Below are 21,068 nucleotides of genomic sequence, written 5' to 3' on the forward strand. Positions count from 1 at the left end.
TTCAGTACTGGATATATATCCAAGAGACAAAAAGTTAATATAGCAAAGAGGTATCTATACTCCGACTATTTACTATAGCTAAAATATGAAATCAACCTAAGTGTTCATCAATGTATAAAAAAAAAATAACAATGACAGAAGGCAGACAAATCTTAGGTAAACAGGGACAGGTCCCCAGTGAAACCTGACCTTCAAGCTGAGGAATCCCAGGTAAACCCTCCAACCAGATTGAGAACCTCCCTGCTTGTTTGGTGTACTTTCCTCTGAGTGATTCCTACCCTTCACCGATTTTACATACATCTACCTTTTCCTAATTGGTTTCTACACTGCTGTGCCCCTTTGAGTGTGCCTTTGTTTTCGCCTCTTTTTGCATACTCCAACCAGTCAGCATTCTCCCCATTCTCAACACATAAAAGCCCTGAACCCAGCTACACTGAGGGACAGATGACCTGACTTTAAGCTGCAAATGCTAAATTATATCTGGATGATATATTAATGAAAATAATTGCCTATCTAATCAATTACAATTTATCTGGAATCAGATAGCAAACAGATTATATTTTCATATGATAACTTGATGAATTAAAGTTTCTTCACATTTTTATCACTGGATCACTTGAAAAATTGTTCCTTCTGCATTCTTCCACTGTTTCAAAAACATTGCTTATTCACTAGTAGCAAGGCAATTTCATTTCCTCTATTCCCAAACTGTACATCAGGGGCAAAATAGAACAAAGTTTTCTGTACTCTTTGTCCCTGAGTTACACAGGTGGCTTCTCTGTGGATCTGCTTTGTTATACACAGTTGTTCTACCCAAAGTTCTGTTAAAATATGTGCATGCACGCACACCTGCACACATATTTTGCAACTTGTATGTGAGCATACCTGTGTTGACTCTTGTCTAAACTAGCCTTTCCATTCATTCAGCCAACATATGCTGAGCGCCTGCGTGGGGCCAGAGCCTGTGATAGATATTAGGGATGGAGAAATGAATGTAATTCAGTCATGAATTTCAACTAACTTTCAATTTAGTAAGAGAAATAGAGATCTACATGGATTTTTTTTTAAAATAAAGTTAAATGTAGTCCTAAAAAGGATCACAAGAGTGGAAGAAGGGGAAAGACTTCCTGCAATGGATAGCACCTGATCTTAACCTGGAGAATGAGGAGTCCCATGAAGGGAAGAAAAAAAAAAAAAGGGCATGCTGAGTGGAGAACATCCTCATGGAAGAAGCCCTTGAGGGTCTGTCTGTGGAACTGCTACATAAAAAAAAGACCAAGAAAGACTGTAAGCAGGCCCATAGCTTGGCCACATTTTTGTGTCAGTGTGATGACTGATGGTTCCTGGTATGACAGATATCAGGTGGATAAGTCAGGACAGAATAGTGTAACATCACTAGGTGCAGAAGATAGCAAAAGGAAAAGAAAAGATGAGACACACTTTGGAGACAAAATTACTAGGACCTGATGATTCAGTCAGGTTTTCAAAAATACATTTTGGGCTGGGCGCGGTGGCTCACGCCTATAATCCCAGCACTTTGGGAGGCCGAGGCGGGTAGATCACGAGGTCAAGAGATTGAGACCATCCTGGTCAACAAGGTGAAACCCCATCTCTACTAAAAATACAAAAATTAGCTGGGCATGGTGGTGTGTGCCTATAGTCACACCTACTCGGGAGGCTGAGGCAGGAGAATTGCTTGAACACAGGAGGCAGAGGTTGCAGTGAGCCAAGATTGTGCCATTCATTCCAGCCTGGATAACAACAGTGAAACTCCATCTCAAAAATTAAAAGAAAACAACACAACATTTTGAATGTTTATGAAATTTCTGACACTATTGTAGGTGCTATGGATACAGCAATTGAAAATAAATCAAAGACATTTTTTAAAAGTTTCCACCCTCCTGGAACTTTACTAACTACTGCAGGGAGAGACAATAAGCACTCATTTCTAAAAATTGAATATATAATGTGTCAGTTGGTGATTACGTGCTATAAAAATCATATAAAGACTGGCAAGGGAAATAGGAAGTGATGAGGTGGGTCAATTATTACAGGAATTGGAAAGACTTGATATGAGGAGGTACTCAGTAGAGACCGGAATAGAAGGAGAGATGAAGGCAGGACCAGGGAGAGGCAAAATTCAGTGTATTGGCATGCTGAAGTACATTTTGTCCTGTTTTTTGAGAAAAAAAAATTAAACCAAACACAGGGATAAGAAACATGATTGGAAGTGACTCGCCTCAAGAATCTTAATTTTGTCATGGAATTTCTTTTTATTTATTTATTTTTTCTGAGATGGAGTCTCGCTCTGTCACCCAGGCTGGAGTTCAGTGGTACAATCTCAGCTCACTGGAACCTCCACCACCCAGGTTCAAGCAATTCTCTGCTGCAGCCTTCCAAGCAGCTAAGATTACTGGCATCCGCCACCACACTTGGCTAATTTTTATATTTTTCCTAGAGATGGAATTTCACCATCTTGGCGGCCAGGCTGGTCTTGAATTCCTGACCTTGTGATCCACCCACTTCGGCCTCCCAAAGTGTTGGTATTATAGGCATGAGCCACCACGCCTGGCCAGTCATGGAATATTTTGTTGCCCAGTTTAAGTAGTCCCATCATTGGGCCTGTTATTATTACACAGGTGGAGAAGACAAACTCCATTTTAAAGTTAAAAAAATAGATTGCAATTTTAATACTTGTCCTCACTGTGATCTTCCTAAAGCCAAGTAGAATTGGCTGTGATTATCTGTGGTTTCAGTTACCCATGGAATCCATTAGCATGGATAACTCGAATTTTATGGAGTTGTGCTTCCACAGTTACGTGAATATAATAGGGGCCATATAGAACACATTATGCTGAAGGAGGAATAATTATCCTCATGAAGTAGTCTCCCTGATGTCATCGTGAGTAATCCTGCTCATGTCTAAAGTGTAAATAAGAGATGAAGTCCAAGTAAAGATTTAAAAGGGAAAGCATTCGCCATTCTTCTCAGGAGATCCAGATTTAGGTCATTATCCTGTGCCTTAGTTTAACCTTAATAAGAATGTAACTTCTTCTTTTTTTTTTTGAGATATGGTCTTGCTCTGTCATCACCCAGGGTAGAGTATAGTGGCACAGTCTCGGCTCACTGCAACCTCCGCCTCCTGGATTCAAATGATTCTCCTGCCTCAGCCTCCCAAGTAGCTGGGATTACAGGTACCCACCCCCACACTTGGCTAATTTTTGTATTTTTAGTAGAGTTGGGGTTTTGCCATGTTCAGGCTGGTCTCGAACCCCTAGCCTCAAGTAATCCACCTGCCTTGGCCTCCCAAAGTGCTAGGATTACAGGCATGAGCCACCACACCTAGCCCATAATGTAATTCTTAATAGTGAGTTAATTCATATACATATATGAATTATGTATACTTAGAGGCAGGGTCTCATTCTTTCACACAGGCTGGAGTGCAGTGGCACAATCATGGCTTGCTGAATGCTTGGCCTTCCACAGACTCAAGTGATTTAGCCACCTCAGTCTCCCAAATTTTTGTATTTGTTGGGATCATAGATGCATGCCCCCATGCCCAGTTTATTTTTTATTTTTTCTAGAGGCAAGGCCTCCCTATGTTGACCAGGCTTGTCTCAAACTCTTGGGCTCAAGTGATCCTCCCACCTATGTCTTTCAAAGTTCTGAGATAACAGGCATGAGCCATAGGGTTCAACCCCAAATCATGGATATATATATATATAAACTTATCTTTATTAGTGACCATTAAAAGATTTTTTCCCTTTGATGTGTCATATCCCTACACAATAAGGTATTTTCAATTGCTATTTTTAAAAAAAGTCTTTAAAAGATATGCTGTGAAAGTAGCTTAATACAAGTATTATAAAAGTTATGAGGCTGTAGTAAATCTTGATTAAAGCACAATTTTTATTTGGTGAAAACATTTTAGATTCCCTAATAAGCTTTTGCTATGGCATTGAAAATTGGTTGAATTACAAACGTTTTCTCTTCTTTCAATATGTTTTCATTTCTAACCTGAAGTGATTGTTTTCTAAATTAAAAAACCTTTCACAACTTCATGCAAAATTAGAAATAAATGATAGATAACATACAGAAAAGATGACTTGCATTTGGAATAATCTTGTCAATTCTATCTATAAATTCTATCTTAAGATTACTTATGTCTTTCTTTATTGCCACCAGCCTAGTCTAACATACCATCATGCTTTTCTTTGATTAACTACAGGAGTCTCCCAAAAGCTTCCTTCCCCGTTTTAAGTCACTCTGTAGATAGTAACCAAAAGTAATATTTAAAATCCCTAAATTGGATAACATTACCCACCCCGCCTCCAAGCGGATGACTGCAGTTAAATTATATCCATATTCCTTGGCTTGTCTGACAAGATTCCTCATACTTCTTCAACTTCACTTCACACAGCTCTCTCCTCACTTTCTACACTCAAACCACAGGGTTTTCTCTCTTTTTGTTCAAAACATCTTTCCTAGCTTTCATCTTCTGGACACTCCACTAACTAAAACAACCTCGTTCTGTGCTCTGCACATGTGCCTCCTTCCTACCCTCACATCTTATATTATGTCACTTCAGTGAAGATTTCCCTAAAGTCTGTCAAAAGATTTTCTATTCAGCATCCTCAGAGATAATCCAAACTTGAAATTCTTTTTATGTATTTATTTTTTCTATATCCCTCGCTGGACAGTAAACTCCGCAAGTTCCTGACTTCCCCTTAACTGTGTACTCAAATCATAGACCTCCGGGTACATAGTAGATGGTCGATAAAAACATTTTGTTCAAATGAATAAATAAACCAATGCGCACATACAAGCCAAAAAACAAAGATTAGTCACCTTAAAATGGGTCCATTATTTGCTTGTGATGTATTCAATGTTTCTGAAAGTCAAATCACTTAAAAAATTAATGTAGACTAACCTAGGAAGCCTATATAAAGCCATGAGAATATTAATTTAAAAGTCATTACATCTCATTGTATAATGATATGGGTGTATTTTAAGTAAAGATCCAGTACGCTGGCCATAAGGAAGGACTATCATTTACATGGTTTGTACATTATAACTGAATTCAATTTTCTGGTATTACTGAGAATCCTTATTACTACACAAAACCTTGATGACTAAGACCATAATCTACCCATTTGCTTCTAGACTTGTTTATCTTTTTAAAAAAGTAGTAGAAAAAGGACAAGAGCAGAAAATTCAGAAGTTCCAATGTAGTGATTGCTTTCAGCCTTTTTCACCAACTTTCACCCCAGCTGTATTTAACCTCCATTCCTTTTTCCATACACCCAGATCTTTCAAATTCTCCCAACTAAGGTTCAAAAACAGTCTTCTCCCGGATTAACATCTCACAAAACTCTCTGAGATTGCCTTTTTCCCCCTACAGTTTTATTCTATTTACTTGGGTATACTTAAACTTGTAAAACTTTTAAAATCAACGTTTTCATTGATTTTTTTTTTTCAGCTACACTAGAAGACACTCTGCTGGCTCCTATGTATATGGTTAGAGCACCAAAAAACAGCATGGAACATATTTGTTTGTACTTGGCTTTGGCTTTCTCAGTGAAGTGGAGCAGCAGTGCTTACCGCCAGTAAATGACTGGCTGATAAACAAAGGTGAAATAGTGAATGAAGTGAGTCAGGGATCCAACACCATCACATTCCAGATAATAATTGAGATGTAGATGTATGCATTTCATCTGTCCATATTTTATGAGATACTATGTTACTGACAAAAGAGAACTTAAACAATTATTATAGAGCAAAGCTATTAATTCTAGACCTGAGAGAAACCTCCTGAGCTGTGTGTGAATGTTCTCATCTGTTACTCCTCATCCATCTCCTTACCAGAGCTGCTGCAGAAGGATGGGTCAACAGGTCTTCCAGTTTTATCAGAACAGGCTACTGCTCGAAAGCGCATGCCTTCTCCACATTCTTTGCTGTCTCCTTGCACCCGCAGTCCTCGCTGAGGTTCTCTTCTGCCTTCTGGAAGAATGCAATCTGACCAGTTTCCATAAGGTTGGGATATAAAGTCATCACAAGGACATAGTTCTGTCTCTACTAAAGGGTAAAGGTCAGCATCCTGGCATTTCTCCTTCTTTCTGCTTTTCCCTGTTGCAACAAGAGACATTGAGATAATAAATATCTATCTGCTGTTTCATTAAAAGTCACTCACAGTTTTGCATTTGCAAACTTTTAGAATACTAAACCTTAAATAAAGCCTTCATTCATTTTCTTCACTCTTTTGCCATGGAAGTAAATCCTGAGACAATGGAAACAACTCTCAGAACAACTGTGAAATTCAAGTTAATTTGAATAAGGTAGAAAATGGTTTAATGCTTAAGAGTGGCATAAAATATTTAGAAGATGTTCGCTACAGCTAGAGAATTCCAGTTAATTTATTTAATATTATTTTCTCTATAGTTTGCTGGAAAAAACAGATTGATTACCCTGTCTCCATTCTCCTTGACTAATGATTGCCAGGTCAGCAACCAAAGAGTCTAAGTAGTTAACTCCCTCTCTTCTTAGCAGAGGTCTCCTGCAGTGTGATGGACAAAGTTAAACTCATTTTAGTCTGCCATCAGGCAGCTCTCAAACATTTATGCAAACAATAAATTGAAATAAATGATCAAGTCATATTGAATAACTTAATCTGAGAAAAAGCTCTTTCATTTTGAGAGATTCTTCCAACTTAAGTATTCTAGAATATGACTTTATCTTACCAATTCACTTTGATGGACCTGTTAGCTCTGGTCCCAGGTCTGAGTAAGACAATGCAGTGTCGTTTCCCACAGCTGTAAGCGCTTGGTAATCATGTTTAGTGGATTGTAAGTCAGACTGTAACTTGATTTAACTGTGCTATTAACACAATTCCTCTAGATTACTAAAAATTTTCCTAGATCTAATAATTTCACCTTTTGTTTTCTCATTAGTGAGTCATTATCTGGAGTCATGACTGATTGTAAAATATATAGGCAGGTTTATTGGTCTATTTCCTGTGTTTATGGCTGTTTTGAAAATGCCTGATACAACCTGATGCATGGGCTCCTTTCTCATTGCTACATGGTTTGCATTACATGCAATTTTAGTTGTTGACTGGATGATTGGCTCTATGATCTTCCATGATGCTTATCTCTGCAATAAATAAGAATCCCTAGGCTGGGTGGGGTGGTTCACACTTATAATCCCAGGACTTTGTAGGTCAAGGAGGGTGGATTACTTGATTTTCTGTCTTATAAATGGAATATTTTTTGCATCTATATCAATTGCTTTAATTACTAAAAATCAACCCCTAGTGCAATTCTAAAGACTTTTTCTTTGTTAAGTCAGAATGCATACTAGTTATCTAGTTATAATAAATACCTATATATTATATCTGATATAATATATAAAAAACCTAGACAGGTTTTCTGTCTTATAAATTGAATACTTTTTTGCATCTGTAACAATTGCTTTAATTACTATTCAGTCTAAAACATGTGATGATATAGTTTGAGGTCAGGAGTTCAAGCCTAGCCAACATGATGAAACCCCATCTCTACTAAAATACAACAATTAATCAGGTGTGGTGGCACGTGCCTGTAATCCCAGCTACTCAGGAGGCTGAGGCAGGAGAATTGATTGAACCTGGGAGGCAGAGGTTGCAGTGAGCCAAGATTTTGTCACTACACTCCAGCCTGGATAGAAGAACAAGACTGTGTCTTAAAAAAGAAGGAAAAAAAGAATTTCTTCAGGACCTGAGTTGATCTGGTAGTAGCTTCAGCTATACTTCTGGTAGAAGTTATTCACTTGCCTCTACCATTAGAACACTTAGAATAAGTTAGAGAAGCACAGCCTCGATCACAGCCATGAAAATTTACTGTTTGAGAGATATATCAATGAGTAGTGCAGGTCTTTCTTATTAACATTTAGCAAGTTCAAGACCCCCCATTTTCGAACTTCCATAAAATATTGTCGATTTTTTCAGCCTCCATCTCTTCAGTTTCATTTCTCTTCTAACCCCACTTAACCCTCGACTCTGTCTACTTATTTCTGGAGACCACTGTTATCAAGTGATAAACAAACAACAACAACAACGATAACAAAAACAACCAACCAATCAAACAAACAAAAAAAAAACAAAACAAGAAACAAAGCCAAAGCCCTGGAATACCTTCTATTACTGTCTTTCAGATCTAAACACTCAGTGATAGTTGGGAGTGTTGACTACACCTTCATTCTTGAAATATTCTTTCCAAGTTCCTTCATAGCATACCCTTTTGTTCCTCACCCTCACCCCGTGCCCCCACCTCTCTCTTGCCATACAGTATTTATTTTTACTTGGTGAACTATTTTTATTCTCTACATCTTTTAAACTGATGGGGTTCCCCAAGGCACCATCTTAGGTTCTCCCCTCTTCTGATCCTACAACTTATTTGAAGAGCTTAAATTATCATCCATATTTCTTCGAATTAAATTATTATCTTCATCCAAGATTTCTTGCTCAAGATTCTGATCCATAGACTGAAAATCTACATCTAAAGAACCAATCACACCCATCATCTTTACATCACAACCTTTCTTTCTCCTGCATTTCTCAATTCTACCAATATCACCAGGTTAAAAGTTGGAATGTCCTGAATTATTGTGTTGAACCTCCTACATCTGATTAATGTCAAAATTATATCACTTCAAATGCTTAAAGACTTGTTGCATCAGTCCATTTCTTTCCATTCCAGTGTATGTCAACCATATTTAGCCCCAACCTCCAGTTGAAATTACAGCAGATTCCTCCAAGATCTTGTTGCTGTCATACCTCACTCCCTTCAATCTGTTCACCACCCAGCAGTCAGGGCCAGCTTTCAAAGTACAAATCGGATCAAATCACCTGTCTACTGAAAACTCTGCAGTGACTTACCATAGCACAGAATGAAGTCCAGACTTCTCCCCTAGGGTTATCATGGACCTATATGATTTGTACCCATTTGTATCTGCCTCTAGCCTGCATTGTACCACTCTGTCTATAGCATGCTACGATAGTTAGTCATACTGAGCCACTTTCGGTTCCTAGAAATTACTCATTTTGCTTCTAGCCTTTTTATGTTTACTCCAGAAATGTCCACAATTTCTACCCTCCTTCTTTGGGCTAGCTAATGCCTACTTCTCCTTCAAATCAAAACTAATGTGTTACTCCCTCTAGAAAACCATTCTTGAACATGCAAGAATGGTTAGAGAGATGCCATGTTGCTGGCTTTGAAGATGGAGGGAGGAGAACATGAGCCAGGAACATGGGCAGCCTCTGCAAGCCTGAAAACGAAAGGAAACAATTTTTCTCTGAAGACTCCAGAAAGAAATGCATTTCTTTCGTTTTCAAGCTTGCAGAGGTTGCCCATGTCCATGGCTCATGTCCCTCTCCCTCCATCTTCAAAACCAACATCTTGTCTTTAGATCTGTGAAACCCATATCACACTACAAACCTGCAAAATAACAAATCTGTGCTGCTTTAAGCCAGCAATGTTGTAGTAATTTTTACAACAATAGGATTTGTTTGACTATAGCAACCGATACAACAGCTACTATAGCAGAAACTATACTGTAATTATCTCTAGTAAAAATCTCACTGTATCTCCAATTAGACTGCAAGCTCTGTTAAGTTAGGGTGGGTCATGTCTATTGAATCCCTTGTGGTATTACCAAGGACTAGCACACATACATAGTAAACAAAAAATATTAATTGAATAGTTGAGAAAAGGAAGTTGTAAAAAAAAGAAAAGAAAAAGGAGAAAGAGGAAGAGAAAGAGAGGAAGGAGGAGAAAAAAATGTTCATTTACAAGGTGACTAGAAGTTACTAGCAGAACAACTATTCTCTACAAATATATGCTGCCTCTATGTTTACGATATCCTTCTTAATTATATAACATCACTGTTTGATGAAGGATTTGAGCAAGTTAGTTAATGCAGAAATGGTTATCACAATAAGAAGCAAATTATCAGTGGTCCTTTACTTTGATGATATTCTAATCAAAATCAGCATTAACCATTGGATTCAGAAGAAGTTAGTACTAAATATCAATCCCTAGTACAATTCTAAGGACTTTTTCTTCCTTAAGTCAGAATGTGCACCAGTTATCTAGTTATCATAAATAAATATCTAGGTATTGTATCTCATATAATATATAAAAAACATGGACAGATTTTCTGTCTAATAAATGGAATATTTTTGGCATCTATAACAACTGCTTTAATTACTATTCAGTCTAAAACCTGTGATGATATAGTTTGGCTACAACACCTAGAACACTCAGTGAACTAAAGCTTCTTACTACAAATGGACAAAAGAAAGTTAAACATCCAATATGGCCCCATATTCAATGAAGTGTCTTGTATTTATATGTTTCTGTGTGTGTGTTTGCATTAAAGAGAGAAAGAGTCACGTAGCTTCAGACTTTGAGTTCAAGGCTTTCAGCATCACTGGAGTTAGAGATGGTTTATTACATTTACTACCAAATTACCTAGGGATAATGAGATACAAGCATTAGTTTCATGACAATAAAAATAAGTATTGAAAAGTGGAAGTATTTCAATTCACTAGTGGGATTTTTTTTTCAACAATGATATTAAATGAGTCATTTTACTGTTTTCGTAAAAAAAAAAAACCTCATGCATTTCATGAAATTGCTAACTTGTTTTGGTGCTACGTAGACATAAAGACACACAAAGTTCAGTTAGCCACCTGAAAGCCTAACAGTTAATAATTTAGAAAAGAAATTTCAAACCCTATTTTAGTATGAGTAATTTTTAGGTTATAGTTTACAGAAAAAAATGTACAGCTATTCTTCAATATTTATATAAAAGGAACATTTTAAATAAAAGTCAAATTATTTAGAGTTTTAACAATTCATAACATAAATGGTAGTGTTTTAAAATCAATAAATATCCTAGGATTTTCAATTTTCATTATGTAGGTATAAAAGATCACCAACAAATTTTAAGAAAAAAGAAAAAAACTGATGACCAATTAAAAACTTTCTTTCCCTCTAACAGAAATTCTCTCTCATCTCAAGTATATAAAGAGTTGCTAGAGTAATGGCTTCTGATGCTTTATGTTTGTACAGGCAAACAAAATTTCATTAATTGGCCCTTAACTTCAAATATTCCTGTCACATACATTCCATCTCATTGTGTTGTTTTTCTACGACAAATTTGTTTTATCTTAGAAACAAGCAATGTTGCATAAAATTACATGTGCACAAATTTTTGTGGAAGATAGGGCATAAAGTACAGCATATCTTGTTTCGTGTTTCTATTTATGGTTATGTGTTTCATCTACACCTATAAATGGACTCCCAGTTTGTGTGCAGAAATCCTGTTAGAGGCTCTAGTTGATTACTGAAGTCCATAAGAGGTATTTCAATTCAAAATGTGATCAGAAAAGCAATGCATTCAGACAAAAGGGTCTTGAAACCAACAGAATTAGCACTTAAACTGCTCATGAGAACAAATAGATATCTGTGCTTAATTCTTCAATGTCAACATCAATTTTATTATCTTAATGATTATTCTGGCATTTTTCCTTTGGTTCTTCATTTTCTGCATATACAAATTCATAAGCAGTTAAGAGAATTTGTGGCGTATTTTTCTAGGGAAGTAGTAAAATACACTATTACATCAATTATTTGCATACTGCAGGCAAAAATAGTTCCAGGATTTCAATTAAACAATTAGTTGCTTTAATTTTGACTAAATTTTATGGCTGAAAACAGAACTCATAATTAATAATGTATCACAAAATCATAATCAGTATATGTAATTTGATTTTTGCCTACACTACTAAAATTTTAAAATGTCAAATTGCTTATAATGGCAAAAGACATTTGATAATCTGCTTTTGATAATCTTTCCAAATCAGTGATTGTCTTCAAGCTCACTGAGATCCTGGCATAATAGCACACAACAAACTTTGCCCTGAACTACTCAAAAGAAGATGGTGAACATAATGCCTTTTATGACTGCAAAGACTATAAAATTATATAGAGAGGAATTGATAGCTATAAAATAGTTCACATCTTTCATTTATTTCACAAACATATATTAATTGAGTACATGTTATGTACCAGGCATTGTTCTGTGTTTGAGAATATGTATCCAGGAATGGAGAGGGAGAGACCTGATACAAATTCCTGTCCTTTGGACCTCACATTCTACACAAAAGAGCCAGAGATGTTCAGCTTGCCAGATGCTAAAGAGTAAAATATGCACTGTACCTGTGAGCTGTCGCCGCCTACTTTTTGTGGCTTCACAGTTCATGGAGCAGGGCGTAAACTTGGACCAAGTAGTGAAGGTGCAGTCTTCTCGACACAGGACTGTGCATTCTTGCACAAGGGGAGGCATGCCATTTGTCTGCTTGAGGCATTCCATCATTTCTGCTGACTGGTTGTCCTTAGAGATGCATGAGACAGCTGAAAAAAAGCATGGATTCTTTTGTTATTATTTTGACTAAATCAGTCAGCTGCTGGTTCTTTGACAAGACAGCAGAATTCCCCAATGTTTAAAAATTTGAGTTTCCATAAATGGTGCAAATGGTGTTCAACATAACTAACCTTATTTCTCCCTGGAAATTAAATTTTTATTGTTGCCACTGGAGGTATTTGAAGATTTAATTATTAATCTAAACCCTGCATTGACAGCAACCAAAATAACATCCAGTAATTTATTGTACTTCCTGCTCCTCAGCATCTGATCTCTAGAGATGATATAAAACTAAAAAAGGGAATCTATGATTAAGATGAGAACACAAAAAGGACAAAACCACTTTAAAAAAATCATATGGACTCCTCCTAGATGTGATTTTTTTCTTGTTTAGATGACACTTATAAAAGTAGATCTATTTTCACTTCACAGTCAGTATTTTAAAAGGAATATCTGCTGTCTGTAAATAAACATTTTTCTCCTTATTGTTATGAATAGTTTAAAGTTTTAATGCTTTTTCAAGCACAAGCATAATCTATTCAGATCATTTCCATTGCAAATATGTTTCATTTTTTATTTTATTTTATTTATTTAAAGACAGGGTTTCACCACATTGGTCAGGCTGGTCTTGAACTCCCGACCTCAGGTGATCTACCTGCCTTGGCCTCCAAAGTGCTTGGATTACAGGCATGAGCCACCACACTCAGCCATCTTTTATTTTTAAAATTTTATTTTTCCATAAGTTATTGGGATACAGGTGGTATTTGGTTACATAAGTAAGTTCTTTAGTGGAGAACCTGGTACAAGCATTAGCAGAGAAGTATTCACTGCACCGTATTTGTTGTCTTTTATCCCTTACCACCCTTCACTGTTCCTACCAAGTCACCAAAGTCCATTGTATCATTCTTATGCCTCTGTGTCCTCATAGCTTAGCTCCCACATATCAGTGAAAACATACAGTGTTTGGTTTTCCATTCTGGAATTACTTCACTTAGAATAATAAAATAATAGTCTCTAATTTCATCCAGGTCACTGCAAATGCTGTCAATTCATTCCTTTTTACAGCTGAGTAGCATTCAGTATCTAGTGTGTGTGTGTATATATATATATACACACTAGTATATCTATATATATACACACACTAGTATATCTATATATATATATACACACATATATATAGAGATACATACTTATATATATAAAGTATATAGATACCTATATATACAATAAGTTTATATAATTATATATATATGTATATATGTATGTATACATATGTGTATATATGTATATATGTGTATTTTTATATATTTACATATATAAGTATCGATATACATATATACATATATATTTATATATCTATATACATATATAAGTATATATTTATATATTTATATGTGTATAAATATATAACATACATGTATATATATTTATAATTATATTTATAAACATAAATATATATGTGCATATATAGATACTTATATATATTTATATACACATATATGTATAAGTATATATATATAAATACATGTATAAGTATATAGATACATATATATAAATATGTGTCTATAAATACATATATCTATATATACATATAGATATATAATCAGAGTTTCTTTATCCACTCGTTGATTGATGGGCATTTGGGTTGGTGCTATGATTTTGCTATTGTGAATTGTGCTGCTATAAACCTGTGTGTGCAAGTATCTTTTTCGAATAACGACTTCTTTTCCTCTGGGTAGACACCCAGTAGTGGCATTGCTGGATCAAATGGTAATTCTACTTTTAGTTCTTTATAGATTTTCAGTTTCTCTCATGCACTTTTTCAGCTGGGATCTCTCTAGTCATTCCTTAAAATAACTAATAATCTTGAGATAATACATTTCTAAAATTTTGCTTAAATTTTTATTGAATTATTTGGACTAATGCCATTTATTTTATTTTATGAATGAATGCACAATATTTGGTGCATCTTTTTCACTCTGGTTAATTATAGACTCTCAAAGAATGTACATTTATATTGTCTAGGTCAAAATTTCTCAATCTTGGCCCTACTGAAATTTTAGATTGGAGTTTTTTTGGGGGGTGTTGTAAATGAGTGTTGTGCATGGTGAGATATATAGCAGCATCTCTGGCCTCTACCCATTAGATGCCAGTACCATACACCCCTCTTAAGTGGTAACAATCAAAACTGTCTCCAAGCATTGCCAAATGTTCCCTTGGGTGCAAAACTGCCCCAGTTTAAAACAACTCTTCTAATTCCTTTCCATGGATGTATATAAGAATACACGGATTCCATGGTACCACTTCAGATTTGCTGTATTAACATCTCTGGGTGAGAAATCAGGGAATATCTTTGTGTTTAAATGGCCCACATAATTCTGGTCTACCCTGTCTACTGACTACCCATATTTGGCATTATGCCTTAGATATGCTGTGTGTTAATGGATATTTACTCAATTCATCATTCTAAAAAAATCATATTTTAGGATCTTTTTTTATTACGGTTCTTTAAAATCTGCTATGTGAAAGAAATGAAAAGATCACAGCTTAAAATCATGTTAAAAACTTTTTATGTAAACTTCTCTTATACAGGGCAAGTGTACACAAGGGCTTTTAGATGCCCATTCTTCTTATATTCTGAATTTATTTCTTTATTCTGAGCATATCAGAGAACACGTCTATCTAAACACCATAAACCTTTTTTTTTCTTTTTTAGAACTGGTGAAAGCCAAACTCATCTAATGCTTTAGAACCAAGGAATTAGCTAAGAAGACAATGGCTGCATACACAATACTTCCCAGTTTGTACATCTGCTCTGTGGCAGGTGGAGCTATTCATTCATTTTGAATATTTTTGTTTTGGTTTTTATCCACATTGCAGGAACAAAATCCAACACACATCATGCCAACATCACCTGCATTTTCTTTGTTGGGAATATTGCAGCCATTAATGATGAATACAGCAAGACATTTTATCTTAAGTAGAGTACAAGCAAATGTTCTTTGAATTGCTTGTTTAGATAACCAATATAGTCAATTTAGAGAACTTATTATGTTGCCAACTTAATTTTTTTCCAAAATGACAATGCACTGAATAACATGAAGATACATTTTAAATACTTTCAAAAGCATTGCTATATGAAATTTAAACCTCTTTTTTTTTTTTTTTTTTTTTGAGATGGAGTTTCACTTCATTGCCCAGGCTGGAGTGCAGTGGTGTGATCTCAGCTTGCTGCAAACTCTGCCTCCTAGGTTCCAACAATTCTCATACCTCTGCCTCCACAGTAGCTGGGATAACAGGCATATCCACTATGCCTGGCTAATTTTCTTGTATTTTTACTAGAGACAGAGTTTCACTTGACCAGGCTAGTCTTGAACTTTTGACCTCAAGTGATCCACTCACCTTGACCTCTCAAAGTGCTGAGATTATAGGTATGAGCCACCATGTGTGGCTGAAATTTAAACCTCTGGATGTATATAAATACATCTTTTTCAATTATGATAAATTATTTTAGAACATTTTATTCATATAATTTCTTTTGAATACATTTAGAATTTAAAAGCCTGATAAACACAAATTGAATGGTATTTTCAAGTTCTAGAAACTATCTAAATTTGAATATATTATATTTACAAAGATCTACATTAAATTTTTCGAATTAACAAAGGAAAGCATAAAAAAAAACTAAGAATAGCTATAGGTTAGGGTGGAACTCACACATACTTTAGTCAAATGGCAATGAGTGAAAATTTCAAATCTAAACAAGTAGGTATGTGAACTAAGATAAGTTATTTAATTCCTCATGGCCTAGTTTCTTCATGTTTAAAATGAGTATAATAAGAGTATCTATAACAAAGACTAGTGAGAATTTTTAAAACAAACCTCACAAACTCTAAGGAGCTTTATAAGTGCTATTACTATCCTTTATATTTGTTTTTAAATACAGCAGGCTGATCATTCTCCAAGCAAGTGTATGTACACACATTCTCTTCACCATGCCTCATTTGTTTCCTGGTCATCTTTACTGTGTGAAGGATAAAGGTAAGGAGAAAATCTTGTTTGCATCTTTACCTGATTTGGTGCTAGTTTTGTAAGCATCAGTAATGAACTAATAGCTCAGATATGGTGAAGTCACATTCACTGAATTAACAGAGCTGTGCAGAGCAAATCAGTTTGTGTCTCTGTACAAATTGGTAAAGTAGTTTAGTGGAGGCATTTGGGTTTTCCAAATGCCATCAAATGAATGCAAATTAGAACATGATGTTTGACAGCACCCATGTTAGCCTGAAGATCATACCTTCCTTAATGGTAACCCAAGGATGAAGGCCACTGAAAAAAAGATGAGAGGAAGAGGTGGAGGAGAAAAAAGAAAAAACCAACAACTACAGAACTATAGATCACGCAGTCATCAGTTCAGACCAGGAATTAGTTTACAGGTTTCTTCTAGTTCAGAATTCTAATTTATTTTCAAGTGTGAAGAATCACTGGAAATGAAAACACTAAAAATTTAAATAAAACATTTCCTTCTTTGGAATGCTCTAGTATAAAAGTAATCATTTTATTCATAAACATTAATTGAATGACTGTGTATTGAACTATACTAGAGGGGTATGAAACTACTAAAGAAATAGCAAGTAAGAAGGCTGCAGGACTGGAAAATCAGCAAAGCACACATAACAAATACACAAAGGAAATTAAAAGACATTTAGCATAAATGGGAATAAGTAGCCACAGGTACAACCCAACTTAGAGAACTCTTCCATTGTACAACTCCTGGGGAAGAAATTTTAAAAACTTATTAGTGGCTCGGCATGGTGATTCATGCCTGTAATCCCAGCACTTTGGGAGGTCAAGGCAGGTGGATCACCTGAGGTTGGGAGATCAAGACCCATCTTTACTAAAAATACAAAAATTAGGCAGCATGGTGGTGCATGCCTGTAATCCCAGCTACTTGGGAGGCTGAAGTGGGAGAATTACTTGAGCACAGGAGGCAGAAGTTGAGGTGAGCTGAAATTCCACCCTGCACTCTAGCCTGGGCAACAAGAGCCAAACTCCGTCTCAAATAATAATAATAATAATAATAACAATAATAATAATAATAATTAGTTATACATTACCTACAATATATTTATGGGGCCTATATCAAAGACATATAGTCTCCTTAAATCAGAGAACATTTGAGTATTAAATCAGAAGTAGAAATCTACAGATAAAACTATAGGCTTTAAGGTCCCATTCCTGCTGCTAAGGGGGCAGCACTGGGACTTCATCTCCCTCACCATGCTAACTCTTTGCCATGTCAGCAATTGCCCCTAAGCCAGTCATTCAACTGGGTACCTGAGGACTGCCCACCACTTCCAACAGGGCTGTCAAATGCACCTGCCACTGGTGGGTCTGAGTACAGGCTTGCCCTGTCTAGCTCCACCCACCTTCATTCCCTGCTCCAGGACACAGCACAGGATCCAGGCTCCTGGGGTTCCATGGCCCAATCCACCATGTGGGACATCCAAGTACTTCTCTCAGGAAAGAGAGGTTGGCATAAATCCTACCACTACCACTGCAGCTGGCTCTAACCTGCAAGAGCCACCTACTAGACTGGAGGCCAGTCCACACAGCCGATTGCAACAATCCCTAACACAAAATCATGGTGCTCAGGAAGAAGAAAAGTTTCTCATGACTACTGCCTTCGCTCATTGCTTATTCCACCCCAGCTGCCCAAGAGGTTGTGAGCCTGCTCATCCACCCAGTATACCACTACTACAACTGCAGTCAAGAAAGATACCACACTAAAGCTATTTATAGCCAGGGAAATCATAGAGTCTTTGCCACTACATGTATCCAGAAGCAAGTCAAATGACCCTAACCAACCATCATAGTCACATCTTCAAGAAAAAAAGTGCTCCTCCCACTAAAAGAAAAATTCACAAATAAGAAGCTGCTGTTGCTCCGATGTCCAGAAATCAATGAAAAGATACAAAAAGCATGAACAAAGCAAGGGATTATGATACCCTCAAAGAAACAGAGTAATCCTCCTCCAGCAATAGATGCTAACCAAAAAGAAATTCTCAAAATGCCAGATAAAGAACTCAAAGTACAGGTTTTAAAGAAGCTCAATGCAAGAGATGCGAAAGAAATCAGAAAACCAATTTAGGATCTGAATGAAAGAAAGAAATCATAAAAACAATTTAGAATATGAAGAAAAACCAAGATAAAAAATTAGAAAATCAATTTAAGATATGAATGAAAAAATTACCAAGGTGATAGATACCTTTATGAAAAACAAAACAGAAATAGTAGGTCTGAAAAGTTCATTGAAGAAATTTCAAAATATTTAAAAAATGTTAATAGTAGATTAGACCAAGTAAAAGAATCTCAGGACTTGGAGACATATATTTGGAAATAATTTAGTCAGACAACAATAAAGGGAAAATAATATAAATAATGAACAAAGCCTTCAAGATGTTTGGAACTATATAAACTGGGTGAACTTAAGAATTACCAGTATTTCTGAAGGGAAAGAAAATACAGAAGTTTAGAAAACATATTTAAGGAAATAATTGATGGAAACATCCTTATTCTAGCTAGTGACTTAGATATTCAGATACAAAAGACCCAGCAATGCTCAGACAAATACACTGCAAAATAAACTTCACCCTGATACATTATCATCAGACTATCTAAAATCAAAAAGAGGAAAATTAAAGCAGCAAGATAAAAGTGCCTATTCATCTATAATGGAAACCCTAACAGACTAACAGCAGATTTTTCAGGAGAAAACTTACAGGCCAGAAGAGAATGGGAAGGCATTTAAAAAGGGCTGAAAGAGGCTTGGTGTGGTGGCTCACATCTATAACCTGAGCACTTTGGGAAGCCAAGGCTGGCAGATCACTTGAGGCCAGGAGTTTGAGACCAGGCTGGCTAAAGTGATGAAACCCCATCTCTACTAAAAATAACAAAAGTAGCCAGGTGTGGTGGTGCATGCCTGTAATCCCAGCTATTCAGGAGTCTGAGGTGGGAAAATCGCTTGAACTCAGGAGGTAGAGGCTGCAGTGAGCCAAGATAGCGCCACTACACTCCAACCTGGGCAAGGCAGCAAGACTCAGTCTTAAAAAAATGATTAAAAAAAAAAACTGAAACCAAATTTTTATGCATAGTGAAATCAAGCTTCATAAATGAGGAAAAATGAAGTATTTCCCAAATAAGGAAATATTGAGGAAACTCATTACTATCAGACTGCTCCCACAAAAAATGTTCAGAAGTCCTAAACATGGAAATGAAAGGTTGATATTTACCACCATGAAAACATTAAAACATAGAAACTCACGATGCTTATAAAATAATCACACAAAGAAGGAAGAGAAAGGATTTGAATCGCAACACAACAGAATTTCACCTAATCACAATTTCACCTAAAGAAAAATATGACAGGAGCAAAATCTCACATGTAAATATTAACCTGAATGTAAATAAATTAAATTTACATTCCTCTTAAAAGATATAGATGTATTAAATTTCTGCTCCTCTTAAAAGATATCGATAAGCAAAATGAGAAAAAGAAAAGATGATCCAACCATATGTTGCTTATAAAAAACTTTAAAGACACATATGTACAGAAAGAAAAGAGGTAGAAAAATATATTCCATGCAAACAGAAACCAAAAGGGAGCAGAGTAGCTATATAAGATAAAATAGACCTCAGATAAAAAAACAGTTTATGAAAAGACAAAAATGGTCATTACATAATGATAAAAGGATCAATTCAGTAAGAAGACATAACGATTCTAAATATATATGTACCCAACACTGGAATACCCAGACTCATAAAATAAATATTACTAGAACTCAAGACAGAAAAGGCAGCAATACAATAATAGTGGAGGATTTAAACATCCTACTGAAAGCATTAGACAGATCATTGAGACAAAAAAGCAACAAAAAACATTGGATGTGAATTGAACTTTCGACTAAATGAACCAGCAGAAACTTACAGAACATTCTACCCAAATGCAGAATACACATTCTTATGAGCACATGGAACATTCTCTAAGATAGACCACATATTAGGCCAAAAACAAGCTTCAACCAAATTTTAAAAATCAAAATCATATCAAGTATCTTCTTAAGCCATAACAGAATAAAAGTAAAAATTGGTAACAAGAGGAACTTTGGAAAGTATACAAATACATGGAAATTAAACACCATATTCCTAAACAATCATTGGGTCAAAGAAAAGATGGGAACTTAAACCATTTTTGAAACAAACAAAAATGGACACAACATAACAAAACTTTTTGGGTATAATAAAAGTAGTGCTAAGAGAGTTTATACCCACATCAAGAAAGTATAAAGATCACAAATTAAAAAACTGTTACCTCTCAAGGAACTTGAAAAGCAAGAACAATCCAAACTTACTGTTAACAGAAGAAAAGAAAGAAAAAGATCAGATCAGAACTAAATACAATAGAGTCAAAAGTAACATGTAAGCTGGGTGTGGTGGCTCACACCTGTAATCCCAGCACTTTGGGAGGCTGAAGCAGGTGGATCATGAGGTCAGGAGTTAGAGACTAGTCTGACCAACATGGTGAAACCCCAACTCTACTAAAAATA

The 21,068-nt window shown here is 35.7% G+C and overlaps 1 protein-coding gene across 5 annotated transcripts in view; it reads right to left on the bottom strand.

The window, feature by feature from the left end:
* The window catches only part of THSD7B (thrombospondin type 1 domain containing 7B), an 873,835-nt gene that overhangs the window by 244,723 nt on the left and 608,044 nt on the right, over window positions 1-21,068 (bottom strand). For all 5 annotated transcript variants that reach the window (XM_008998957.6, XM_035305018.3, XM_054257669.2 and 2 more), the window contains exons 13-14: window positions 12,258-12,452; window positions 5,863-6,126 (exon numbers count right to left, since the gene is read on the bottom strand). In XM_008998957.6, coding sequence (XP_008997205.4) covers window positions 5,863-6,126; window positions 12,258-12,452 — 459 coding nt within the window. The remainder of the gene's footprint in view (window positions 1-5,862; window positions 6,127-12,257; window positions 12,453-21,068) is intronic.

The sequence above is a fragment of the Callithrix jacchus genome, chromosome 6 (assembly GCF_049354715.1).
Source record: "Callithrix jacchus isolate 240 chromosome 6, calJac240_pri, whole genome shotgun sequence".
NCBI classification, from domain to species: domain Eukaryota; kingdom Metazoa; phylum Chordata; class Mammalia; order Primates; family Cebidae; genus Callithrix; species Callithrix jacchus.